General features: G+C 50.1%; 2 protein-coding genes across 5 annotated transcripts; one reads left to right on the plus strand and one right to left on the minus strand.

Moving 5' to 3' along the window:
* Positions 1–7416: 7416 nt before the first annotated feature.
* Positions 7417–25486, minus strand: ZIC4 (Zic family member 4). 3 transcript variants are annotated; one of them, XM_054074972.1, is made up of 4 exons: positions 25417–25486; positions 22699–22783; positions 16817–17437; positions 11970–12517 (listed from the first exon to the last, which is right to left on the minus strand). In XM_054074972.1, exons 1-4 carry the CDS (start codon positions 25453–25455, stop codon positions 12135–12137), a joined length of 1128 nt encoding a protein of 375 aa, XP_053930947.1. In that variant the 5' UTR covers positions 25456–25486; the 3' UTR covers positions 11970–12134. The 3 variants fall into 3 exon arrangements, with proteins under 3 accessions (XP_053930946.1, XP_053930947.1, XP_009565825.2); XM_054074971.1 differs by lacking the exons at positions 22699–22783; positions 25417–25486 and adding an exon at positions 7417–10032 and having other exon boundaries at positions 12202–12517; positions 16817–18035; XM_009567530.2 differs by lacking the exons at positions 22699–22783; positions 25417–25486 and having other exon boundaries at positions 16817–18035.
* LOC128853083 (splicing factor 3B subunit 4-like) lies at positions 12717–19989 on the plus strand. 2 transcript variants are annotated; one of them, XR_008451323.1, is made up of 3 exons: positions 12717–14603; positions 17325–17567; positions 18152–19989. XR_008451323.1 is itself a non-coding variant. In XM_054074973.1 (2 exons), exons 1-2 carry the CDS (start codon positions 17268–17270, stop codon positions 18498–18500), a joined length of 378 nt encoding a protein of 125 aa, XP_053930948.1. In that variant the 5' UTR covers positions 17234–17267; the 3' UTR covers positions 18501–19989. The 2 variants fall into 2 exon arrangements, 1 of the variants encoding a protein (XP_053930948.1); XM_054074973.1 differs by lacking the exons at positions 12717–14603; positions 17325–17567 and adding an exon at positions 17234–17296.
* Positions 25487–26640: the final 1154 nt, after the last annotated feature.

The raw sequence follows: 26640 nt of genomic DNA on the forward strand, positions 1-26640 counted from the left end.
GTCTAAGTGGAAAAAGGTTTACTTGTCATTCCAAAGCAATTTCATTAATATTAATTAAAAATAAAAAGAAGCCAACGACACATACACAAGCAAAAAGGCTTTCCAAATATCTCCAGAGGGGGTGAGCCAGTTTCCACCGACCTGAGTTGCGAGGTTTTCCGCCCAAAGGAGCCCTCATGTCTTTTCTCTCATGGAGACAAGGAACAAGAGGTGTCCTGTCCTATCACCCCACATCTGCTGCCAGGGCAGGTCCTCCCTGTCCAGTCCTCACACGGCTGTTGGTGACCGCCTTGGTTAACAAATGGCAATTGTTGAAAACCGACAAAACGTCCTCTGCAATTTAAGTTCAGTATATGGCAGGCGACGGAAAGACACTGGCAACTTATTTTCAGGGCGTAAATGGTTTCGTACAATACTCGCGGTTCTGTAACCTCCAACGAAAGGAGGCGAATAGGCAGAGGCGGCCGGAGGCTGGGCTTGGGGAAGACCACCGATCCCTTAGTCATAAAAGTGTACAATGGAAGGGCTTTATTGCCTCTCTTTAAGCTCTTTATAAGTGACCCCGTTTATTTCTGATTAGCTATGTTTTGGTGACTTATAGTATATGCAAAAACAAACTTTCCCGCGGTGGTTTTTTTTTTTTCTCTGTCATGCTTTTATTTTCAAACAGCCAGATGATTTTAAAAAGAAAAACACAGAAATGATAAATCGCGTCGCATAGCTAATGGCTGGAGGGCGCGTTTACCAATTCATAATCATTTATTCTTGGTGATGTATGACCCTTACTCTTAAATCTCAAAAGCTTCTATTTGAAGGTGTAAATAGCTTTTTCCCCCCTTGCAGTAAACCTTACTGCATTAGCAGTGATTGATCTCCTGTACAATTCGTCCCAGAGTGCTATTTTAGAGGGGGAACACTGGCTTTTGGAGATTAACTGGGGAGTCTGTTCCATATTAATGAACCTAGGAGATATACTAACGTTTTGGTAATTTAGTTATTTGTGTCTATAGCTTTCGCCGTTATTTTCTCTTAGACCCCCGCTGTTGTTATACATCGAATTAAAAAGTGGTCCTTCAGCATCATTTTTTCAGTGGCAACTAAACGCCATTTAATGTGAAAAACAAATGTTGACTTGTCTCTTGAAGGAAGTGTGTTTCTTGGCAAGACATCAAAGTGTTTTAAACTGTATTAGAAGGGTTTGTTAGTTTTCTTACCCGGAGCCTACGGTAATGTAAAGGAAGCAGCCTCTCGGCGCAGGCACCCGTCGGAGGGGGGAGCGGGCGCTGCGCGGCGCATAGGTGCGTGTTCGAGAGGCAGTTTTAGCTGCAGCAGGGATTCGCGGGCACCTCTTCGCTGGGATTACAGCCTTGATTAACGTGCTAATGAATAGGGATGTTTAAGAGCCGTCCGGAAACCCGTCTGCGAGAAGGAGGAGTAGGAAACCACTAGGTTGGGCTTAGCCTGGGGAGAGACGGACTGAACTAAAATGCCATTAACCTACTGCTCTTTAGGAGACACTCGGGCAAAACACCTCGGAAATGTCTGAGACGAGGCCGAGGCGGAGGCAGGAGGTGGCATCCCCGCTGGGCTCTCGCTTGTGTCCCTGCAGCTGATGCAGGGCTGCGGGGAGGGCAGGGCAGCCCGGGGCAGCCGGGCCGGGCACCGCTCCTCGTCGGACAAACAGGACCGGCTGGGGGCTGGGAGAAGAGCTCGGTGGGTTTGGGTTGTTTATTTTTCTTTTGCAGCGGTTCCTCTCTCTATTACCTTAGACGTCTCTCACGGATTTATAAATTAGAGTTCATTATCCTCGCAGGTCGTTTAAGTAGGCAGTTCAGCTAAGAATTAATGCGTGCAAACCCCCTCGCTACAGCTGGCTTCCCCCTGAGCTGTCTGGTGGGCTCAGAGAGCAGGCGAAGGCTACAGCCCTTCCAGTGGGCAAGGGGAGATGCCCGTCCCTCCTGCCCTCCTCCACGCCATTTATCGCCGTTACCTAAAAGGTCGAAGCGCAGCTGGCCACCAGCCCGGAGAGAGCAGAGTGCGGATCCCCAAATCAAATGGATCTGCCCTTGTTTTTGAACGGAACAAACATGTTTCTCCCCCCGCGTCCCGTCCCAAAGTTAAACGTTTGTTTAGGACAAACTCGAGAAGCAACATTCTTTGCGAGAACCTTGTTTTCCCCTTCTTCTCCTTCTGAATAACAAAATGATCATAGGCTACTCGGCCAGTTGGCGAGGGGAGAACTTTTGTTTTCTAGGGCGATTTATGTTCTTTATAAATATGTGGTTTGGAAAATAAAAAGAGACTTGAAAACGTTGTTACAATGAAAAAGGACAAATTAGAAGACATTTTCTGTGATCAAAGGAGGAAGAGAAAGCGAGTAGGGGTATTCAAAAAGCTTGACTTATTCACACAACTCCTTTGGAGCCCAGGGGCAACAAGCGTGTCTTACATTGAAAAGGCGGCTCTATTCAGAGTGCAGGTGCGAAGTGGTGTGGCACATTCTGCCACATTATGTAAAGGTTGTTGGAGATTAGTGTTCAGACTTAATAACTAAAGCGCTTGATTTACATTGGAAAAAAGCCCCCTCATCCGTGAAAGCAAAATAATTTAACGCGTGATCATTTCGAGTGCTGCTGATATCCTAATACTTGCATTGTTCTCGGCCAAGTACTAGAGGAGCGCGGATTGATGCTTTTGGGAACCTATCATTTACAGCCACTGAACTCTGCTCAGAACTGGAGGTCCGGAGGGGAGATAAAAGAGGGGCACAATAGAAAAGTTTCACATTGAGGGGGTCGGGTTAGGGGGGGGGGGGTGGAAAGAGAGAGAGAGAAAACAATACAAATGGGATAGTTCCCGTCCTCCCCGCAGAGGTCTTCCGCGCCTCCTGCCCGGTGCCAGGGCCAAGCAGCGCCCAGGTCTGAGGAGCCAAAACCTGGGCTCAGGTCTCAGGCACTTCTGCACTCCGCCTTCCCCCGTCTGAGCAGAATTACTTACCTAACTAATTATTCATATTTATGTAAATGTCATTAGTTAATGTAACTTTCTATAAAAAGATAATCAGGCGAGAAGGGAGCATAGGTATTACCTTAAGTGCATTGGCTGTGGTTGTTTCATTCATATGTTAATACACGTGATGCAGTAGTGCCAGGCGTGGGGAGGGAGGAGAGGAGGGGAGAGGAGGAAGGCGAGGGAAAGAAATTAAATAATAATAACAAAGCCCCACAAAGGCTTTAAGTTTGCATCGCGGGATCAAGGACCACGATGCCTTCTGATGCACTGAACAAAAGGGGACCCGGCGCCGTCCCAGCCGCGGCGGCTGCCCGGGGCATTCCAGCAGCTTGGGGTGGCGCTTTTTGGTTTTTTTTTATTGTTGTTTGTTTGTGTCCCCTCCTCTCCTGGAGGAGAATTTTATGCTTCAAACCGTTTCGATCTACCCAAATCCTCGTGCCGGGCTGAGGCCCTCCATTCTCGAACGACCCGAATGAAAGTATCTTTGTACGGGACACGCACCAATTAAAATTGCAATACCTTTTTCCATCCCTCTTTAGTGTAAGCATTTTAGGGCCATTTCCGTAAATTCTTCGCTAGATAAAGGCTATAATGGGAACAAGGTGAGAAAGCTGTTAACCATTGTTTCAGCAAGAAAAGGTCGTAAGTCAGGCAATTGGTGTCTGACCTGTCAGGATAAGGTATAAAGGCTTTATTCATGCAGTCTCTCACGATTTTCTCAGCTCTCACAAAAGTGTTTTTATGATTCTGTTTTCTTACCTCGTTCCTTAATTAAAAAGCTGAATGATTAGAATAGCACCTGCATAATGTCTGGACGACGCCTGCATACTAATGCGCGAGTCTTTACATCTAGTAATTATAACATAAAATCAGAGATTGAATAAAACAGAAGGATTTTGCCCTAAAGCCCTGCTAATCCCCTTTTAAAAGAGTCTGCTGAAATAATTCAGAACAGTTTCCGGAAGTTGGATTACCGACTCTTTTTGGACTATTTACAATGAAATGATATTTCACACTTAAAGGAGTCTCTGTATTTCTACAACAGGTTTTTAAAGGTGGCCTGTTTTCTAGGCAATAACAATCCAGTGACTCCTTCTTTCTTTTCCTACTCATTTTTTCCCCCCTTTCCTCTCAGCAAGATCTTCATCTTTACCAATTACATGCAAGGATTAATCTGTCCTCAGGTAGGGAGAACAAAACCTCCCCCTTTGAAATCTCCCTTTGACTCCCCACTCCGGGACTCCCAGCCCGGCCACCCCCGGCCCCGGGGGAAGGAAAGGAGAGGGCTGCGTGAGGGCAGCCCAGATTTGCCCAAGTTCAGATGCACTCGGTTTCACAGCCGCTAGCAGGAACAGGCGGTGGAGCAAGGAGCTCCCATTGCTTCACTATTGATCCCCCCCAGGGCAGAGGATAATTTAAGCCAGCAGTGACTGGTCAAAAGTTGGAGAATAAATTTTTATGTGCGTGTCTTCTCGAAACAACTGGGTGGGGGGGGAAAGGGAAGGGAGGGCGGGGGAGGATCTGCGCTTTTGTCTGGCTTTCAGGGCGGGCTGGAGTAGGTATCCTGAGGGCAGGAGAGAGCCGCAGGCAGAGCAACCCCGGGGGTCCTCCAGCCCAGAGCCTCCCCGAGTGCTCAGCCCGGTGCCCCGGGGTGGGTTCCCCAGCCCCTGCACACCAGCACCCTGACCCAGAGACTGGTTTTGCAGCAGTATTGAACCGATCCTCTGAGTGGCATTGACTTGAGGGTAAAGGGGGAAAAAAAAGTAAAAATCAGCCGATTTCTTAGGGTGACCTGTTCATTTTAGGGAAAAGGTTCTCTCGTAGCCCAGCGTGCTCCAGCCCGGCCACGTAGTTAACTGCCGCGGTGGAAAAAAGAAGAAAACGAAGCTGATGCGCGGATTTCCAAGCGCTGGAGGTGGTGTCTCGTCGCCTAATCCAGGCGAGCCAGCGCGGACCTCGCCTCGGAGCGGGGAACCTCCAACTGCAGAAGCTGAGACCAAATTCAGCCTCACGGGAAAGCTGCAGAGGTTTCTCTGGGCTGCTGCCATTATTTGGAACACCTCAATCTATTGTGCCGCCTTTTTTTTTTCTTTTTTTTTTTTTTTTTTAAATGTTACTGTTAAAGAGTTGTTTTGCCCTAATTTTTGTCGTCGTCTTCCCCCCCTTCTCCTCTCTTAGTGCAATCCTGCAAAACTCTAAATCATCTATGAGAAAATGGAGTCAACATGTCATTCAGCATTACAAATCTGAGGGTTTAAACTAAAAGCTTTAATTGTTATTCTGGTCCAATTATAACCATGGGAACGACGTGCTCTGTTGGGATCTCAGAAATGTTACATATCCCTTAAGCAGGGGCTTCCCTTGTTTGTTTACTCTAGATTACTTTCATTTATATCCCAGGAATATTCTTCCACCAGGAGACACACGAAAAGACAAAGGGTGTAAATAAACTAACATATGGCCCAGAGGTTTTAGAGAAGCTGGAGCCGCTTAGCAAGTCATGTGGGTGATACTGGGAATCCGACTTCGTTCCTACCCCGGCTCTCGCACCACCTCCGCTTCCCTGCTCTCTCCTTCTACCTTCACAATTCACGCTCCTGTCGCGACCGGCTGCTTTTTCCTTCGGAATGGAAGGATCGAGGCAGCAAAGGGATGGGGAGGGATGGACCCTGCCTGTCTGTGCCTGTACCAACAGCTGGGGGAAAAAAAAACCCTTTGACATAAGAGCCGTGCGTGGGGATGTGCGTGGAGACCCACGGCGGGCCTGGATGCGGTCGCTCCCGGGAAGCGGCGGTGCGGGGCTCTGCGGACGGGCCAGCGGGGAGAGGGCAAGGCTGAACACAGAGACACTTGACAGCAACTTTGCTTGTTTGTTTGTTTCCAACTGCAAGCTAATTCAGGGTTTCTGCCCCAAAGAGCCTAAACGGTGTCCGAGCCCCCGCTCAGCGCGTTTAACCGCCCGCAGAACCTCCTGCCCCTCCGCTTCTCCCGATAAGGCGGCGGAAACGGGTCCCGGTCACTGATTCATATTTCTAATCTTCCTTTCCTGAACATACAATGTTCTTTTGTTAAATGAATGGTCTTTAATTAATGCACTTGCACAATGCAGGGGCTTGCATGGGGATCGATGATAGGAAGCAACAGGGGATGGTTCCCTCCAAAATGGTTTGTCAGCATTGAGAAAGAAAAGGCAGTGTCTATAAAAGGACCACTAATAATGCCCACACGTCTCTCACCATGTTGTCTAAGGGGACATTCCTTTCCTTGTTGACAGTCAAGTGTAATAAGTACATGTCTTCGCTCAATCATTATAGACCATAGAATTGTATTCTTTAATTAGCGTGTACTGTTAGCCCTCTTTGCCTTCATGGGCCATTTTTTTGTCTTTTATAGACCAGCAAAATGTTTTCCTTCGGTTCTTTTTCTTGAATACTTTTTTTTTTTCTTTAATTATTTTCTTTCTCTCTCGTTCTTTAGTCAAATGTATTCTTTGTTGACAATATTCCTACCAGCCAAAGCCAACTTCTTGTCATGTCTCTATGTTAGGCAACTTCTTTCAAGTTTTCTTGGTCTAAAAAGGAGCCCGCGCATGCGCACGGCGCCCGCCAGGGTTAGGACAGCTCTGTGCCCGGGGCTGCTCCGCTGCATCCCTCCAAATCGCAAAGCTGATGTTGAAAAAGCCGTGCGAAGAAAACTCTGAGCATGCTGGGGAATGCGAGAGCCCGCAACGGGTTCAGATCGGGCAGGGGAATATTCAAGGTGGAGAAGGCCTATCTTCAGATTATTTTAGCTGAATTTCATCCCTTAAAGAGAAATAAAGCGCTCTAAATACCCCTAAGAACCTTATAAAATGTATCACTGTGTCAGGGACTCATTTTTTGAGTGTGTGTGTGTGTATGTGTGTGTGGAATTCTTCAGACAAACATTTTCATCCCCCGCCAGCCCTGCCATAACAATAACCCCTCGGGAGCAGCCCTGCAGGGCCGGCTCCGGCTGGGAATTCTCGCCCATACCAGAGCATTTCTGAGGCCAGGACCGCCCGTGCAGGAGTCAGGGTGCCACTGCCGAGGAAGCCGGGGGGGATGACAAAGGGACAGGGCTCAACTGGGGGACACCGGCTCTGTTTTCTCCCTCTGCACCTCGGCCGCTGTTTAAAGAACGATTGAAGTCTTCGATCTGAAAACTGTTGTCTCAGAAATGAAGCCAAAGAAATGGATTTGGTTTTGTTCTTTTAATGCAAATGCCAACCTAAAACGATTAACATTAAAAGAGGTTAAAGACCAACAAAAACCACGCATTAGTACTTGATTGTACACCACACTAACAGTACACCGCTTTGAGGAAATCTCTTTTCAACTAATATAAAACCCAACGGAAAGAAGAAAGGTTTACTATACAGTGTTTTAGGAGTGGCTTTGTATCATCAGTACAAACACATATTTTAAAAGTGCACATTTGTAAAAATAACCATAGAATTGAAACGTTTATAAATATTTATTGTAAAAAAATCCAAATATTAAAAATAAATAGTATGTTCAAACACACAACAGAACACCTCTTCATTACCAAGCATGTGCTGAAGGAAAATAAGGAATAGAAGTCTGGAAAGAGATACAGTATATCAATATTGCAAATTTTTTTTGCGAGCTACGTTTTGCAGACGAGTTTCTTCTCTGTACAGTTCACAGGGCACATGGCAGATTTTTCCATAAATAGAACAAGATTTAGGATTAATTATAACAATAATGATAATTATAACAATAATAATAATACCCACTCCACTGCATTTTGACTCAGTCTTTACTGAGGAAAAGACCCATGAAATTAAAGGGGTTGCTTAGAATGGCAGGATTGGGCTCAGATCACTCTGTAGCAACTAGAACAGAAGTACACTGATGAGTTACTTTATGGAATTCGTGTTACGAACAGAGCATTTCATGATCTCCAATGAAAAACTACTAAATAAATCTCCTTGATAAGGGAATAATTTCAGTTTATACCGCGATGTTTATAAAACGAAGATACAAAAGGGGTGCAGTTTGAATATCTTTACACTTACAGATAATAAAACATGAAAGCATATGGAAGCCATCGCTCTGAACGCGTTAACAACTTCGATACATTGCAATATATACATGCTTAATAGGTATTCGGACTGTTAAAACGATCAAAGCCTTTCCTCTTAGATCTACGTTCTTGCTTTCACTCTACTGGAAATAAAACATTTGTTGGTCACATATTGGTGTTAATGAAACTCAACACTTCTGCTTTCTCCCAAGAATCGCATTCTGTGCAGCATATGTGTGGGAATAATTTATTAGAGGAAAAGTTCAGAGGATAAAATGAAAAAAAAAAAAAAAGTGGACATCATTTCAACTTTCCAACAGTAAGGTCATACAGACATCTATGGAGATCTGTACACAGACAGTTTCACACAGCCACAGCCACATATAACCTGATGTATGTCTATACACACGATTCGATAGTTTGGTATTTTCTGCACCCTCTGGGCCCCTAAAGTTATCTTTAAAAGTTTGATTTTATCTCTTTAGAAACGGTTTAAAGCTAACGGGCAGGGTGAGTTTGACAGAGAGGAGAACAAATCGCTGACAAAGAACCTTTTACGTTTCATCAGCGTTGTTAGGACGACGAGCAGGAATTTCTCAGATAATAACTCCCACTTCAAAGATTTCTCAGCTCAATAGAAATTGGACCATCCTTTTTATTCAACCACAAGGACTGGCACTAAAGACGACTCAACTGTTTGAATTTTTTTTCATCGTGTTTATTTTTCCCCTATTCACCAGGGTACTTGGATAAAATAAACAACAAGACAATTACTGGAACATGGACTTCTAACTTTCCCGGGCCCACGGCCCAGCGCCCATGGCCCCGGCCGCGCGGGTGTCAAGTTCCCCCGCACCGCCGGGCCGGGTTGGGGGGCGCCGCGGCTCTCCCTCCGCGCTTCCCCGGGTCCCGAGGGAGCCTTCGACCGGCACACCTACACCCTGGGACGGAGGCAGCCCTCGGGGAGTGTCCTTCGGTCCCCATCCTACCGTCCCTCGCGAGGGGTGGGGGACAGGAGAGGGAAGGACTTCTCGGGCTTTGTGTCCGGGTTTTGCTGCCGGCGGTCAGAGAGAGAGCGGGGGGCGGGAGGTCCCCCCGAGCCTGGCTGGCACCCCCGAACCTTGGGGGTATGAAGCTAGAGAGGAGCCTGCTAGGGTGGAGAGCGAAGCCTGGCAAACCCCAACTCCGCCCGAGCGCATGAGGTGGAGGAAGTATCTCTCTAGCGGGGAGCAGACCGAGTGTATTAAGCTAGCATGAAACCAAAGGTCAGTGCAAATGTATCTTAATAGACTGTCTCAAATGGAGTGTGCCTCCTTTGAAGGCCTCTTGCTATTGCTCTCCTCATTACCATAGCGATCCTAACGTGGCATGCTGATGCACCATAAAACTCACACTTTCAACCCCAAAATCAGGCCCTTTGAACAACCCGAGCTTGATTAGACCTTTCTCTTTTTCTTTTCCCCCTTAAAAACCATTTCCTTGCCTTTAGAAACTCGCTCTCAAATCCCAAACGCATTCTCTGATCCCGGCAGAAAGCAGAAACAAAAGTGAGCTGAGGCGACGGTTCAAGCGGGCCTTTTCTTCCTGACAGTCTTATCCATTTTTATTATGGTCTGGAACAAGTGCCCTGTTCGCGTGGGTTTTGTTTACCGGAAATTAAATGAAAATGATTTAGTTCGCGTCAAACAAAAATATATACTTGTATACACAAGAAAAAGGGCCTGTTAGACGTAAATATTATGTCCTTAATGAAAAGACTGGACGGGCTCCAGACTTCGCCTTTCACTATTTAAGTATGACTTGCCTATTGCCATAGAAATCCTAACTTACCATGAAGATTCACCGTTGTGAAGGAATACTTCTTTGTGCGAGCTTGCTTTGATGTCTAAGGCATAAGATTCAGGCTTTCAGCTGCGTCTGTCTAGATTACCTTGAGAGCAACGGGGCAGACATCTGTAACAAGCAAATGAAAAATTAAAGGTGATTAGCCTGCACATCCAAACATTTCTGTAAATAGAGAAATAAACAGATCTCAGGACAAGACAGAAGCATCCTCCCTGCCCGCAGCTGGCTTCTATACCTCTAGATTTCCTTCACACAAGTTTTGGGGGCTGCAGAAGGGCACAATTCTCCCCTGGTTTAGGCTCCTCTCCTGCACATTTACCTCGCCTAGGTAACTCCCTACGTGCAACTCCCGGTAGCGACGTGCCGTTGTCACCATTCGAGGGTTTAAATACAAAAGTTATCTAGTTCAGGGGGGTGAAGCAGGGGAACCCCGACTTGATGCCCTGGGAGGAAAATAAAGGTGCATCAGTAGAGGAGGCCCTGGACATGGGGGTGGTTTTAGTCACCTACCAGCTATGCTTTTTCCTGCAGCTTTTATATTTACACACATTTACGTGTCCGTGTGTTCGTGCGTGTGCGTGCATCTGTACACACACACGGGACACAGCCACCTGGGTGCGGAGGTGATGGATCAGAGACGAGAGGATGCGGTTACCGCAGCCTTCTGTCTGTGCTCAGCAAGCCGCGGAAACCTCTTCCAGCAGCCCGTGCTATTTATTTGCCTATACTATCTGGTATTCTTAAACATCATTAAAGTAATTAAACTGGCACGATTCGGCAGTTTCAAGCTACCCCAGTGCAAGGGTTTGTTTATTTGTTCTGTGTTTTCCCCCTTCTTTCTTTCCCTGAGTGGCAGCAGTGAACTCTGTGTGTTTGTGCGGTGCCTGATTCGAGGCTCTGGGTCGGGATGGAGATGCTAAAGCCGCGTTGCTGGACCAATCCAAAGGTTTATGATCGGGACCATTCGCAGGGCAGAGGCCTTGGAGCAGCAGACCCGGATCCCGGCGGGGGGGGGGGGCGGCACAGCCCCGACCTTTGCGTGACGTCACCGAGCGGGATCTGCCCCCCCCCCCCCCCCCCCCCCCCCCCCCCCCCCCCCGCCTCCCCGGGAGCCCCAGCGCCCACTCTGGGTGGGGACGGGCGTGTTTGGGTATTAGAAGTCATTACCAGTGGGAGCTAAAATGGACAGTCAATCATCCCATCCCCCCGGGCCTGCCTTTATTAACGACTGCGGGGGAGGGCAATACAGACACGCATTGATAAACAGCTAGAGGGAAAAGCGAGGAGATTCTTTACAGAAACGTCCATCGAATGGGTTAATTAATCAAAGAATTTAATGGATCCTTTTTGTACAACTCCGTAACAAAGAATAGTTTATAAATATATATTTCTTAAAAAAAAAAAAAACCACACTCTCGCAGAAAATCGTGGGCGAAAAGAACACTGCAGCACACGGTAACAAGAGAAAATCTGTACAGGCAAGATCTGCGTGAAACCACTTTGGTCCTTTGGGGTGGGAGGGGAAGGGAAGGAAAAAGGAAGAGGAAGGGAAGAGAAGGGGAAGGGAGGAAGGGCAAAGGAAAAGTGAAAAAGGGAAAATGGGAAAAGGAAACAGGAAAAAAGGGAAAGGGTAAAGGAAAGTGGAAAGGAGGAAGGGGAAAAGGGGAAAAGGGGAAAGAGGAAAAGGGAAAGGAAAGGAAAGGAAAGGAAAGGAAAGGAAAGGAAAGGAAAGGAAAGGAAAGGAAAGGAAAGGAAAGGAAAGGAAAGGAAAGGAAAGGAAAGGAAAGGAAAGGAAAGGAAAGGAAAGGAAAGGAAAGGAAAGGAAAGGAAAGGAAAGGAAAGGAAAGGAAAGGAAAGGAAAGGAAAGGAAAGGAAAGGAAAGGAAAGGAAAGGAAAGGAAAGGAAAGGAAAGGAAAGGAAAGGAAAGGAAAGGAAAGGAAAGGAAAGGAAAGGAAAGGAAAGGAAAGGAAAGGAAAGGAAAGGAAAGGAAAGGAAAGGAAAGGAAAGGAAAGGAAAGGAAAGGAAAGGAAAAAGGATGCGACTCGGTGGGCTTGTAAACAGAGTGGAGTGACACGGTCAGAGGGAGGGTGCGTGTGCGGGACGGAGAGAGCGGGGCCGGAGCCGCAGGCCATCGCCTGGGCTCGGCCGAGCGGCTCTCCCCGCCCCTCCCGCTCGGCGGCCGCAGCTGCGCTCCCGGGGCCGGCCCGGCCCTAGCAGCGGGGCCGCGGCGGGGGGGCAGCGGGGGCGCCGCGGAGCCCCGCGCCCTGACACACGTACCATTCGCTCAGGTTGGCGGCGGGCGCGGAGGGCTCGGCGTGGGAGCAGGAGGCGGGGGGCTCCCGGCCGGAGTCCGAGGAGGGGGACAGCAGGGAGGGAGTGGAGGACTCGTAGCCGGAGCTGGGAGGTGGGGATTTGCAGTGCACTTTCATGTGTTTCCGCAGGGAGCTGGGGTGGGTGTAGGACTTGTCGCATCCTCTCACTTTGCAGTTGTAGGGCTTGTCGCTGGTGTGGACGTGCGAGTGCTTCTTCCTGTCGCTGCTGTTGGCGAAGCGTCTGTCGCAGCCCTCGAATTCGCATTTGAACGGCTTCTCCCCTGCAGGAGGCAACGGGCCAGCACAGCCGTTAGCAGCGCGTCCCGGCGGCCCCGAGCCCCCCGGGCTCCCCGGGCCCTGCCACGGCCCTTCTCCCCGGGGCAGCCCCCCCCGGCCCCGGCCCTGCCTCCCCTCCGCCCCGCCGCGCTCCCCCGGCGCCGCCGCCCCGCTCCGCCGCCTCTCCTCCCCCTTCTCCTGCCCTCCGTGTCGCTGCGGGGTTTCGTGCGAAAGACGAAGCCCCGAGATAAGGAAAACTTAGAGGCCAAGTGCTCTTTCCGGGCAAAAAAACCAAACCCATGCGTTGTTCCCGCGGACTCCGGCGTCCTGCAGAAAGAACGGTCAGTGTTCCCTAGGAAGATTTAACGTTAAATACGTTTCTCACACTCCCCCAGGTGCGTGTGTAAATATCATTCATAACCTGGCTAGATCACATCTCGTCCATCCCATTCTTGCCCTGATTACGGTCCCGTGGAAGCTCGGCATCCCTCCTCCTTTCCCTTCTCCCCGGCTCGCTGATACCGTGTCTTAAGGCACGAAATCTTTCAAAAAGCATTGATTGTGGGAGGACAAAAAGATAGAGATTCAGCAGGAGGATGACTAGGCCGGTGCACGGCACCGTCGTGAGGGTAGGATTCCCTTTTCATTTGAGCCTACTCAGTCATGGAAGGAATTGCAATCGGGATTAATTTGCCTGGTAATGTGATAAGTGACGTTAAGCATAATAGAAATATAATCGTGTGGAAGTTCAACCTCGCACCGTGTGGACCAGGCATGATACACGACATATAGGAGTTTTTCAAGGAAATACGCCACTGACAGCTTCGAGATGTAATGATGACTACATTATTGTCACTGATAATAGCAAACTGCAAAACCCTGCTCACCATGGAGTGCCCAAGTCCTGCACCAACCGAGTATGGAAACAACACCCTTATCCATCAAAAACCAAAAAGTATCAGGGCGCAGAGAACACCATAAAAATATACAGCAAACCTTAAACGTGAGGTGCAAACAAAGCCACTCTGTTCGCCATCGTGGCGTATGTGGTTGAAAGGACTTTCAATGTTTGTAAAAGCTTCCAGGTTTGGGGATTTTTTTCCCCCCACGAATTTGTTGGGGTTTATTTTCCCCTCAGTTCGTCACAGTTAAATTTCGGAGGGACGCAGCCCACCTCGTGCTCGGCTGCAAGCAGAGCCACATAAAGGAAGGCATTCCAAATACTTCACATGAATGCACTTTATGCAAGGTGGGTGGGAAAAAACCTTGTGGCTCCGCTTTTAAAGTATGTCCCTTCCGTGTCCCTTCTGCACCGTAATAATCAATGAGGAGCTCTCACATCCTGCACGGCTAACATTTGCACAGAGGACGGGTAAATACCTGGCGGGAGAGGGAAGAGGGGAAGAGGTTAAAAATGAGGTCTCAGAAAACGATGCGGGTCCTGTAACCAAATACCGCCGGCGTACAGCGCTGCATACGCGTAGGCACACGCACGCATATAATCTAATTACAGTTTCACGTAAGGAAACAATTTGACCTTCAGCATCCAAGTTGAGACAACAAATCAAGGATATTAGTGTAGTACAAGCAAGCAGTAAGTTAGGAGACCCCAGGGAAAGCCATCCTCATAAGCACTGTGGTTGTGCAAAGTGAGTTACATTCAGGTAAAAGCGGGCTGCGGCGCATTCCGCTTCCCCGAGAGTTGAAAAATGTTCAACTTGGCTTTAACCCCCCTGAAAGAGCCACTGAAAAGTCCCTCCGTACAGTCAGGTTTCAAGTGGGAAGAGGGCAGCATTTTCTCAGCTGCCCGGTTTGCATTCTCTGAACGCCTCGATAAAGAGGAGCCATCCGAGCCGTTTGCGAGTATTCCTTTCGCGAGAGCAGGTTTTCTTACGTGGAAATCCCTACCCGGCAGGGAGAGGACATTTTACAAGGAGGTGCAGCCGCGCAGAAAGTTCCCCGGCCGATGGAGAAGCGCAGGATCCCAACCGCCATTTTACCCCTATATTTTTGTAGCTGGGCAAAAGTGTTCAGTGAAATTCAGCTTGGAAAAATTGTGGCATAATCCCCCGTCTCCGGGAGTGGATTAAGGTATTTACCAACTTCTCCGGGGGGGGTGGTGGGGCCGGGGCGGGGGAGGTGGGGGTTGAGGAAGCGGCCCCCGGGCTGCGGGAGAGGCGCGGGGGCGGGGGGGGGGAGGAGGGGGGGCGCCGGCGGGGAGAGGGGCTCGGTCCGAGCCTCGCACTATTGTTCCTGGCCCGCCGGGAAGGCGGTGAAGTGATCCCTGCCCGTCCCGCTGCCTTAATGGCCTTATCCTCCAACCTGGCAAATCCACGCGTTGCCAGAAATCCCCCTGCCCGCTCCCCAGCCTCGGAGAAATCAGAAGTCATTAATATTTGAGGAGGCAATAATTTTCCTGTTGAATCTAGGACTGTCTTCATGAATAATTCGTAGCGAGTTCTATTAGGGTTTCAGAAACATCGCGTTGGTTTCAGAAACATTGCGGTTTTGACAACTTCTGGGTGTTTAATAGAAGCGGTGGAACCGTAAAGGCCCTGCAGGAGTTTTCACAATACAGCAATTAATCACCGGGAAAGTTAAAGCGAAAAGTACAGACGCGTGGAATGATGTTTAATAAACGCAAACCTCCGATCTCGGGTTTGCCCTGAACCTGCCTCTCCGATGTAGGTCAGTTTTCCCAAGAATTTAACCATTTTCTGCTTCAGAGACTTCAAACAGTGAGGCCGTTAAAGAGCAGTAAAAGTTTGTTTACTTAAGAAAAACACTGTCATTAAGGGATGAGCTCTCCCGGTTAATAGCTGTACCTGTGATGATCCGACAAAGAGCTGGCTAGGATGTAAGTTATGTGACCCGGGAATACTCTTTTCTCCTCAAAAAAAAGGGGGCTGAGAGGAACACAACTTTGCTGCCTCTCCCCCCCTGCACACAGTAGAGCTATTCATAGAGCGATGGAAAAATAATTAGGTGACTATAGTGACGGTCGCCTTAAAGCCTTTGTGCTCTGTTTAGGCGATAGCGATACGAAATCAGTATACTTTCTGCATATAATATCACGTCGAGTTGTATCATGAAAATGCAACTCCTGGAAGGCCAAGCCCTGCGCCGAGCATGGGGGAAGGGGAGTTTTATGAACTGGAAGGCGAAAAAAATCGTTCGGCTGTAAGCAGATCTTACAATAGGATTATGTGGTTTCCCTCGCAGTGCATGAGGCTGTACGGAAGGGGGTGGGAGGTGGAAAACCCTACACTGGAACAGATTAGATTTTCCGAAAAGGGCTTATTTCTTATCTTCTTCTTCAGAGGGGAAAAAAAAAAAAAAAAAAGCCCCCCCCCCCAAAAAAAAAAAAAGCCAGTGCTGCAGACTACAAACACCGGCTGCTAAACTAATTAATACAACTTCACAAGCTGCTCCTAGAAGTGTGAAAACTTTCTACGTGTAATTTCATTAATTATAAATGCTTTCCTGGCCGGAAGAGTTCAAACGTAGTTTTGCAAGATCGTCCACCGAGTTACTTTATTTTCTGTTAACTAGAACTAGCAGATGTTTCTGACACATGTCCCAGTTTCGCTTAACAGATCTGCAAATGACATTTCAAAATGTACAGGCCGAAACAATACCGGGTTTTCTTCTTCCTCTCTCCCCCCCCGCCCCCCGAGAATGAGAACTTGCAGCTCCCCATATTTGCGAATGTAGAGAGTAGTTGGAAGGCAATGCTCATTAAAAATGTCAGTGTTATTCAGATCAAACATTTGAAACTCCCTCTGCCCAAAACAAGACTGTTGAACGAAAAGGTCGCAGCTGTGTTATTCTCACAATGTTCGAGCAGCAGCATCTCAGCGACATCAGTCAAAACTGACTAGACAAGTTGTAACTTCTATTGTTCACTTCTAATTTGTGAGCTTGCACGATGATTTCATTTTTCCCCCAACTACTTTAAATTGAAAAGAAAAAAAAAATCCTCGCCTGTAAGCAGAAATAGTCGCTATATCACTGTATATTTACATAGATCTACCTGCGTAAACATTAGAGCAGCCTCTCTGCACAACCAGAAAAAAAAAAATGGACGAGAATTCTGAGATTTGTTCTCTCTCTCCCTTTTCCCTCCCCTCCCTTTCTCCTCCCTCCTCCAAAAGGTAAAGAAGCAAACAAATCTGAGAATTTATTTTCCAAAAGTACTTCACGTGCATTCAATAACAACGCAAAGAATAAATTAAAACCAAAATAAAGCAAAACAGTATTCTGAAAAACACACACACAGAGTAAAGAGAACTTTACATACTGACCTGTATGAGTTCTTTTGTGTATTTTGAGGTTCTCTGATCTGGCAAACACTTTGCCACAGCCTGGGAAAGGGCAGGGGAAAGGTTTTTCACCTGTGTGGACTCTGATGTGATTTACAAGTTTATATTTGGCCTTGAAAGGTTTCCCTTCTCTTGGACATTCTTCCCAGAAACATATGTGATTGGACTGCTCGGGTCCTCCAACGTGCTCCACCGTGACATGAGTCACCAGCTCGTGCATCGTGCTGAAAGTTTTCGAGCATAATTTTTTGGGAGTCTGGTCCAACTCAATCCACTTACAGATGAGTTCCTGTTTGATGGGCTGCCTCATGTAACGAAAGAAGGCACCCGGGCCGTGGTGAGGAGACAGATTCACGTTCAGATTCATGCCACCGTAGCTATGAAGCGAAGAAGCAGCAAAAGGATCTGTCCTGGAGGCTGGTACTTGAGTGAAATGTTCAGACCTGGCGTACATTTCTCCAGGTAACCCCAGTCTTATCTGTCCGTTTAGACGGCCACCTGGAGCTGCATGAGGAGGCTGCTCATGGAGTCCAGTGAACAGAGAGGGATTCCCAGCTTCTGAGTGGTGGTGGTGGTGGTGACCATGATGTCCGGGGTAGCTACCTGTTGTCGAGACAAACAGTCCGTGGTGAGAACTTGCAGCGGGGTGCTGCTCGGTCAGCCCTGGCATGAACGGGGCCGGCAGGTCTCTGCGTATGAAGAAGTCCCTACCTGCTGCCAGCGCCTGGGCTGGGTGAGAGACGGGGTACGGGGCTGCTGGTGACTGCGCCGGGCCAAACGCTCCCGTGTGACTAGAGACCACCTCGGCTTGGCCTGCCATGTGATGATGATGATGATGATGGTGGTGGTGGTGAAGCTGGTGGTGGGGATGAGGGGCAGGGCTGAGCTTAAGGGCCGCGGGGTGATGCTGAGGAGGAGGATGAGGATGGTGGCGGTGCCCCATGTGTCCTGGCCCGAGGCGCGACCCGGCGGCGTGCTCCCCCGGCTGTGCGGGCGCCGTGGCGCGGGGGTGCCCGCCGAACCCCGGGCAGGCTGTCACGCTCGGGGGGGGCCGGTGGCCAGGAGCCCCCGCCACACCCACCGATCTCGGTGCCGCGTGCCGCCCGGAGAAAGCGGCGGGGTCCATCCCCGGGATCCCCGGAGCATCCGCGCTCCTTAGCTCCTAGCGCTACCAAGTCACCTGACAGCGGGAGGAGAGAGACACGGAGAAGGGCGGGGGAAGGGGGAGCAGAAACAAACTTTTTTTTCTTTTTTTTTCTTTTTTTTTTTTTTTGTGTTTTTTTTTTTTTTATTTTGTTTATTTATCCCGACAAAAAGTTTCCCGGTGCCGCTGCCCCGGCGGCGGGAGGCGCTGCCAGCGGGGCAGGCTCGACGAGCGCCGGGAGGTCCTGCCTCCCTCGGAGCCGGCGGGCGGCCCCGGGCGGCGGGACGGGACGGAACGGGCCCCGCCGGCCCAACAATCGCCGCCCCCCCCCCATTGGCTGCCGCCGCCGCGACGTCACCGATGACAGGTCCCGGCGCTGACCGCTCCGTGCGGCGGGGGGTGCGCGGAGGAGGGACCGCGCATGCGCCGCCGCCGCCGCCCCGCGGAGCCCCTCGTCCCGGGCACGGCGGAGCCCACGGCGCGGTTCCCCCCGGGGTCTTCGGTCTCGCCGCCGGGCTATGACCGAGGCAGGAGCGCGGAGCCTCCCCCCGCTGCCCTGCCCCGGGGCGGAGAGCATCCCCGGAGAGCCCCGCCGTCCCCGGCGGTGCAGCGGGAGGCGAGGCGGCCCCGGGCGGGCTGCGGGTCGCTGACACTTGTTGGCAGCGCAGGGAGCCGGGGCTGAGCCCGCTCCGCCAGGTCGCCCGCCGGGCCTGGCTCTCGGCCCGGGGCTGCTCCGCTGCCTCCGCCCTGACAAAGGATTCCTGGAAGGCTCCGAGTCCCCTTCTCCGAGTTTGAGCGGTTATCTGGTTCCCGGCTGCCGGAGCAATGAGAGAAATCGTGATGTTTAGCCTGAATCTGAGTGTTTAACCCAGAAGAGGGAGTCTCTCTCCCTTTCCCTCTCTCTCGCACACACAGTTCCAGGGTAGGTCCTTGTAAACCCCCTATCCTTGGCTTGAAGCAATGCAAAACGGTCATAACCGACTCCGTTCTGATGCTTCTCACCTGGAGGAAGGAACATGGTCTGCAGGGTTTGCGTCGCTAGTGATCAAAGTGTAGGTTAGGGCTTCAGCTTCACGCGCTGAGGCCTTACCGGTTTAGGAAAGCCTACGGCTTCAGCACAGAACGAAGCGCCTGCTTCAGTCTTTAGGAAGGAGATTGTGAACTTAGAAAAAAGTAAGCGAAACATGAGAAAAGAGGGAGGAAACAGGGCTTCTGCTTCAAGAAAGGAAAATACAGCTGCAAGTTTCTGCCCACGGTATTACCATGGAACTCGGGTCCTGACATAAAAATGACTCCACCAATAAATGTACTGTTCTATGAAATAAAGTAACAGTTAATTATCCGTCCATCGTGTCAAACTCTCAGCATTTTAATACGCTGACTTGCTGTTAACTTGGCAGCGCATACTTTACCGCACACATGCCAGGTAAAGCTCCCAGCGTGGAGTTTTGTGTCTCCATAAAAAATTAACTGTATCGGTGATCAATATGTTTTGTGTCAGATTGTAAACCAAGAAACTGCTTAGCAGTGTCATCCCAGCTACTCCCATAAGAGAGGCTACCAGCCATTGACTGGAAACCCTAAGATTGGAGTGTAGAACGTACATGATCACGCAGAGGACATTCTTATCTTAGCTGCGTGTTCCCTGGGCTGGCTGCAGTTCTGCTTGGCTTTCACCATATTCCCCTTGTAACACGAGACTAATATTTAGGTAGATTTTTTTTTGTGTGTGGATACATTTTAGGTAGATATATTTTTGTGTACATCTTTCTGAGCAGAGATGATGGAAAGTGACAAATGACGCAATTAGCTCTCCATCCTTACATAACAAGTTTACCAAGACATTTTAAACCACACATCATCCTCACAATATCTCAACTTTCAAGTCTACTTGCTCTGCGAAATGGATTTGACAGTCCTATTCATGACCATCTCAACAGGAGTGCACAGAAGAGACAAACGTTAGGAAGCATGAATCTGTTACTTACAAATGTACTGAGTGTGAATTCCAAATAAAGCTGCTTTCCTCATACCTCCTTAAAACACTGCATCTCTACATGCTTCTTATCCATCAATTTTGAAATCTCAGTCAAGGGAGAAAACATCTGGAACAGTTTATCAATTACAAAAAATGTCATAACCGGTCTGCCCTAAGCTTATTTAAAATGTTGTGATGGTTTCTCGTCAGGCACTCATGGCTCTCAGATGTCCCCTCACTCAGGACTCTCTCTCACCCCCTTTCCAGGCAGCGCAGGAGAACCTGGCCCTCGGTGTCCCTCCCTGTTAGGTGAAGCCGATGTGAGACCCGGTGGCAGGCGGGGGCCGCCACGGCTGCGGGGAGGCGGAGAAACGGGGAAGAGGAGGAGAGCGAGGCCAGACCCGGCCCGGCTCCGCGCATCTCCCAGGGTGTTTGGAAAACTTGAATGCCTGTTTGTGCAGCTCTTTGGCAGCTTGAGCTCGTACGGCTGCCACTCGGGTGACCGAGGTCTCCTGCTTCTTGGCACCGACTGAGCCGTGTGTGACCAGATAAGCCGGGCTCTCGGCAAACTCTCAAATGTGTCAACGTCAGCTGGTGGAGGGCAATTTTTTTAGTTAATTATTGTTATTTCTTTTCCAATCCGCCCGGCTACGGTAAGGACACCCCCTTCTAAACTGCCTCGGGACTCATGAGCTGGGAGAGAAGGAGCCTTTCCAAGGAGAAACCAAGATTCTTCAAGCAGCAGAAGAGAAATATGCTGACCTGAACCTGAAAATCAAACATCAAGACAGGTCCATAGGATAACATTTGTATAGGATCTATAAGATGGATCTTATTAGAAGGGAAGTGAAGTTTAGAGGGACCACTGTGCTCTCTCGAATGACAGATCAACACGAACGGACGGACAGCTTGATCTTGTGTACAAATTTTCTAGTGACTGCTCTGCTTCTGTGACCCTGTCTGCAGCCCCTGGCCCCAAAGCCCGTGCTGGCGGGCCGCCCTGCACAGGTGACACCCTGCAAAGACGAGACACAAGCACTTTTCCTCCTCTCTCCTCCCCGTCCGACCCTGCCCCAGACCAGACCTGCTCTCGGGGAAGACACGATTTGGCCGAGGCAGCGCTGGGAGAAGGCAGGAGCCCGGCACGTCGAGGCTCTGCCCCGGGCGGGAGGGAACAGCTGCCTCCCTGCCTCCAGATCTCCGCCTGCCCACGCCTCGGGGGTGCGGAGCCCAGGGCACCCCTAACCCTCTGGCCCCTGCCTGCACCCCTGCCCCGCACCGGGCGGCTGCCGGGGCCTGTGGGATGGAAGCCACACACCCATTTGTGGCAACGCCCGGGAGCTCCAGCTGCTGAACGGCTTCACAGATCCACCCCCCGTTGCCTTGTTTTGGGTAGGAATCTACCTACAGAGCAAGGCGCTCATCCGTATTTCTACCTTTGCCAGAGAAAAGGGCTTGTTGTGAAGTTGAGGTGCAAAGCCACAGAAAATCAGAGGCTGCTCCTGTTGTGCTCTTTAACTTGGGGCCAAATCCTGCTCAACCTTAGAATCGTGTTCAGAGCAAGGAACAGCTCCTGCCCCGGGAAGCACTGGGGAGAGCAAAGTCTTACATTCACCCCCACCCCGTGCTCTCCCACTGCTGCCTCTGCAGCAATTTTCCTTCCCGACGACCCAGCTAGAAACTTCACAGCCAGTGCCCGAGAGCTGAGCTGGGCTAGGATGCTCTGAACTTCCCAGACAGCGGTTTCCAGGGGTTACCTTCAGGCTTCAGCTCCCGAACGAGAGGCAGGGAACTGAATAATCTGCAAATCCTAATATTTACTGTCAGAAAGGGGGAAAAAAGAGCCAAAGAATAGAGACAGAGAGGACCAAGAAGTCACCCTGTACCACTCCTTACCCCTCAAACTCGCATTGAGAAGGGAGAGATGAGGGCTGGAGCGAGAGACACGGGCAGGGCGCAGGACTCGAGCCCGACTCCCTGGCTGCCCCGGCAGAAGGCATTGCTGTTTGGGAAGAGGTGGCTCAAAGAAGCCTTTCAGTAATCCCAGCATCTCCTCCGGGAGAAGAGGAGAGGGTGCGGAGTGACTTGGGAGCGCATCCTGCCTTTGTTCCCAACCCCTCGCCCCGTTCCCCCTTATGGGGACTCCTTTATTTCAGGGTTTCCGGATAACAGGAACTCACCTACCAGACGAGCAACGGCTTGTGCCTAGGTTTGCCTCTCACTTTTTGTGACCTAAAGCTACCCGAAAACAAGCAAATCATATGTTTATTTTAAATAGAATATTTCATTCAGTACCTCAAGATTAAGGTATTCCTGTCAGATAAGCTGTCAATCACTAACTACTTAGACACCGCATTGTGGAAGCCTGGTATCCCTGGTAAAGATGATACATATCATGTAAACCCCATCAACAAGATCAAAGTCTTCTTCTTTAATAGGATCCAATACATGTCAAACCTCATTCCAATCAAATCGTCCGTAAATGAATTCAAGATGAATATGTCATAGAATAATGGGACAGTGCAATCACAAGGGGTCAGGGGTTGTTGTTTCAATGAGAGAGTCGTCAAATATTAATTCTAGAACCTCCAAATGAATAGGCGTTGAGCAGGATTAGGCAGCTGCTGGTGGGGACTTGTGTCTGATTTGTGTTTATGCAAGTATGTTAAACACTAAGCTGAAAAAAATATAGTCTCATTTGAACTGAAAAAAAAAAAAAACCAAAAAAGTATTTCAACTTACTTGACTTTTCCAGGATGTTTCTGTAAAGTCGTTTTCTTTTCCTCATTACAAGAGGAGTCTTGTGCCTCGTTTCCTGACTTTGTTCCTGTTTGGGGAAAGAGGTGGAAAGTTAAGAGCAAAACCATTTGTGTGTGATATGGAATGAGTGAGGCGCTATATGACTCGGGCATCATGAATTCAAAAAGAAAAGAAAAAGAAAAACAAAACAGAAGAGTTAAGGGGCGAGGGTTGAGGGAGGCAGGCTTTCTCCGAGGGGAATCTGGAGGCTGTCGTCCAGCAAAGTAGCACATGTTTTATGGAGTCATGAAGTTTCCATGGCTGATTTAGGGGGAAAAAAATATGAAAGGACATCCTTTCAATTCTCCTTTGATCTGACATTCACCTTCTGGCAGGCTATTGTAGGGCAGGTTTTTACCAACTAGACTGTATTGTTTATAGATCCTTCCCTCCAGAAATTAAATTTCGGACTCTCTGCGAGCCTCCAGCGCAAGTTGTTGTCTCAGGAAGGATTAGTATAGTACCACCCTGGCACTTCTCCCTGCCTGTAATTTTCAGCTTGCTCTTTGCACTCTGCAAGGCAGAGCACTGCCACTACTGCGGGCAGAACTTTGCACAGCTTTCTTTGAGCGGCAGTGATAACGCTGAGAACAGATCTGGGGCTTGATGTAGTGTCTGAGTCTGAATTTTTGCATATAGCTTTGAAATTTGCAGGGTGCTTGGCTGATTTATTTTTTTTTTCCCTAATACAGAGAAGCAGACGGGAATCTGGAATCAGTCTCTTAAAAGGACATTATTATTATTATTATTGCTCTTGCTGCTATTGTTGTAGGGACTCTAGGGCTGTTAAATAAAAAATCTGTATTGGCACAAATAATTGATGATATTAATTATGAAACTTCATCAGCGTATCACAGTCATAGTCTATCACAAATAATTTGATGTCCTCATTATTTTCACCGCTGAGATGAAAATTACTGCCGAAATAAAAAGAACTAGAGGAAACCCTTAGGAATTGTATTTTCTAGTCAACTTCCATTCATCCTCACACTTTTATCAAGTGAGACCAGCAAACACTGCCCCGCTAGCAAGAGATTTGCAGGAGCCGTGCTTTATTGGTTAGGATGGGAGACTGGAGGAGTGCTCACTTCCCAAGCGTTCGCCAAAACTTCGAAACTGGACAAAAAGAAAAAAATCGCTGCATTTAATATTTCAAATGGTTGCCAGATGACAGAGGGAAAAAAAAAAAAAAAAGAAAAGCCAAGGCAAAACAGTTGTGGATTTCAGAGTAAATATTGGCTAGAACTCTGGCTCGACCTCGCACTCCTTTCTTATCTACGCAACGCCACTGCCGGAACAGGAGGGTGAGAATGCCCCATTGCCCGAGCTGGACGGGTCTCAGCCGAATCCAACCTTGGGGCTCTGATAAGGGATACCAGTCCCTCCCGATCCAGGTGCCACTCTGGTGCTCGGGGTCCCCTTTCCCCGGACCCTCACTTCTCCCCCAGCCAAAGGTGCGGGGCCAGGAGCAGCGCCGCCCGCAGCCCCCGCGGCCCCGGGGTGCGGGAGCGGTGCGCGCCTCGCCGCCGGCCGCTTCTCACGCAGCCCGTGCTTTCCGCGGCCGCGCAAGCTGAAGGGAGCGCTAGCCGGGAAGGGCTCGGTGCAGATATAAAGTTCCTCGCCTCCGGGTGGAGCGAGCCCCTAGCCTAGCCCTGGCTCCCGGGGCACCGTGCGGGACAAAGAAGCGGCGGGGCGGGGGACCCAGAGGTCTGTGCCGGCGCTGTGCCGGTGCCCGGGGGTGGCACCTGGCGCCTGGCTCGGGTCAGAGGTCATCCTCGAGGGCATCACCCTCGGAGGAGGTTTGGGAGCGCCTCTCCGTCCCCGGCCAGCCCCGGGAGCGGCCCCTCCGCGGGCTCGGCGTGAAGCTGGCGAGGCACCCGGCTCCTTTGGCAGCGCCCCCGGCCCTGCCCGCGGGGGGGCGGGCGGGGTTGGAGGGGGGCTGGCCGGGCTCCGTCCCTCCCGAACCGGCCTATAAAGAAGGGCGCGCGGTGCTGGGGGGTTGGGTCCCCCGGCGCGTCCCCCCGGGACCGGGCGAGGCGGCGGCCGCTGAGGCGTTGGACGGGGACCGCGCGCCCCGGGACGCCTCCCCGCGGGATTCGCCGCTGTCGGCCCTCCTCAGCCTCCGCCCGCAGCCCCGGGTCCGTGTCCCCCCCCAGCCTGGGAGGCCACAGGACCCCACCGGACACGCCGGCTGCCCATCCCCACGGCGCCAGGCCGCTGTCGGGGCCCCCGCTGCCTCACCGGGCCGGGACCCCCCTCGGACCCGGAGGCTGCCGAGCCCCCCTCGACGGCTCCCGGGCGTTCGTCCCTCCGCCCTCCCCCTCATGGTGAGGTGCTGCCGGGGGACGGCCCCACGTGGGAGAGGGGCAGCCGAGGCTCTGCCCCCCGCGCAGCGGGGTGACAGCTCTGCTCCCCCGGGGTGGCCAAGCCTCCTCCTGCCGCCCCCCCCCCCCCCGCGGGCAGGGAGCCTCCATCCAGCCTTTGGGGTCTAGGCAGCTGCCCAGGCATTCCCTGCTCCCAGGCACTTACCCCTGCGACCTGTTGAAGGTTTCCCCTCATTTCTGAACTGGCAAAAATAAAAGTGGGGGTGGGGGGTGGAAGGGAAAAGAAAGAAAGAAAGAATGAAAGAAGAAAACAATACCCCCCCCCCCAGGAACCCACCACCTCTTTGGCGCTTCCATCGAGGCGGTCATCCTTCATTTCTTCTTTTCTTGCTTTCTGGAAGCAGTTAGGGAATGTATGATGAAGCAGAAATGAGCCGTCAGGATGATATTTTAATGGCTTATATGTCACGTTGGTGCATGTGGCTTTGAACTGGAGCAGCTTTCGTTTCCTGCAGAGAGCGCGCCGCAAATCCCACTTGATAACTTCTACAACCCACAACATTTTTTTTTTTTTTTTTTTTTTTTTTTACATTCACTCTTGCACTGTATATTTAGATACGGTTCCTAAAAATACCTTCTCCTCTGCTTTCTCGTATATTTTGCACTGACCTGGAATGATCACTGGATTCCCCCTGCACTGGGAGGCAGGCTAGCACTGGACTACCTCACTTTCTGGATCTCCTAATGCCACAATAACACTGACAACACTGTCTCTAGCTTAATTTTAGCACCAAACACAGAAAGTAATGAAACACCAGCCTAAAGACCACGTCCACACACAGGCGCTCTCCTAGAGCGGGTATACCTGTTGCTATAAACTATTGCAATCCCTACGAAGAGATTTGGCAGAATAAATGCAACCGTGTATATTCAGCCAGGCATTATTCTGAAAAAAAAAACCCAACCCTGTAAAGCTTCCCAAGATCCAAGGGAAATTGCACAATACATCTCCTTTGAAAGCGATCTCCGAGCACAGGCAAACTGCATCTGCAGATGAACTGCAGCGAAACATTCCTTCCAGGCGCATGGAAGTTTATTTGTTGTTGTTTGTTTGTTTGTTTTCTAGGCGCAATGGCCATTTTTCTACCTCTGGAAAAGAGGCAGTTCTCACCCGAGAGGTGTTCGCGCAGCAGCGCTGCTGATCTGATTCCCCACTACCTGCGCTGCGTATTGCTTACCAGCGCCTTTAATTACAGGGGATGAGTTTAAAGTTTCTTTGTTTGGCATTAGGAATTGGAGGGGCTCGGATTGAGCTGCGAAGGAGGCAAGTGAAGGCTTGAACAAAGGCGAAACGGAAGGAGTCCGATTCTTAGCGAGCTTTTGGTGTTTTCGTTACCAGAAAATAATTAGAGCTAATGAATATGCAGGCGACTGAGTAAATAAATAATTTGCCAGTTTTATCTATGCACACACACAAACGGGCACACATGCAAGAGTGCATACACGCACAGAGACCTCTATATTTTAAAGTTCCACTAGATGCCTTTTTTTTTCTTCTAGT

This window comes from Cuculus canorus, chromosome 9 (assembly GCF_017976375.1).
Source record: "Cuculus canorus isolate bCucCan1 chromosome 9, bCucCan1.pri, whole genome shotgun sequence".
Classification (NCBI taxonomy): domain Eukaryota; kingdom Metazoa; phylum Chordata; class Aves; order Cuculiformes; family Cuculidae; genus Cuculus; species Cuculus canorus.

Bases quoted from the DNA above. Each gene is read 5' to 3' on its own strand.
- ZIC4 (XM_009567530.2), bottom strand. From the start codon at position 17,960: ATGGACCCCGCCGCTTTCTCCGGGCGGCACGCGGCACCGAGATCGGTG. The intron at 12,518-16,816 runs GTCAGTATGTAA...TGCCTCCTGCAG, and splicing joins ACACAAAAGAACTCATACAG to GGGAGAAGCCGTTCAAATGC.
- LOC128853083 (XM_054074973.1), top strand. From the start codon at position 17,268: ATGTTCAGACCTGGCGTACATTTCTCCAG. The intron at 17,297-18,151 runs GTAACCCCAGTC...CCCGACAAAAAG, and splicing joins CCTGGCGTACATTTCTCCAG to TTTCCCGGTGCCGCTGCCCC.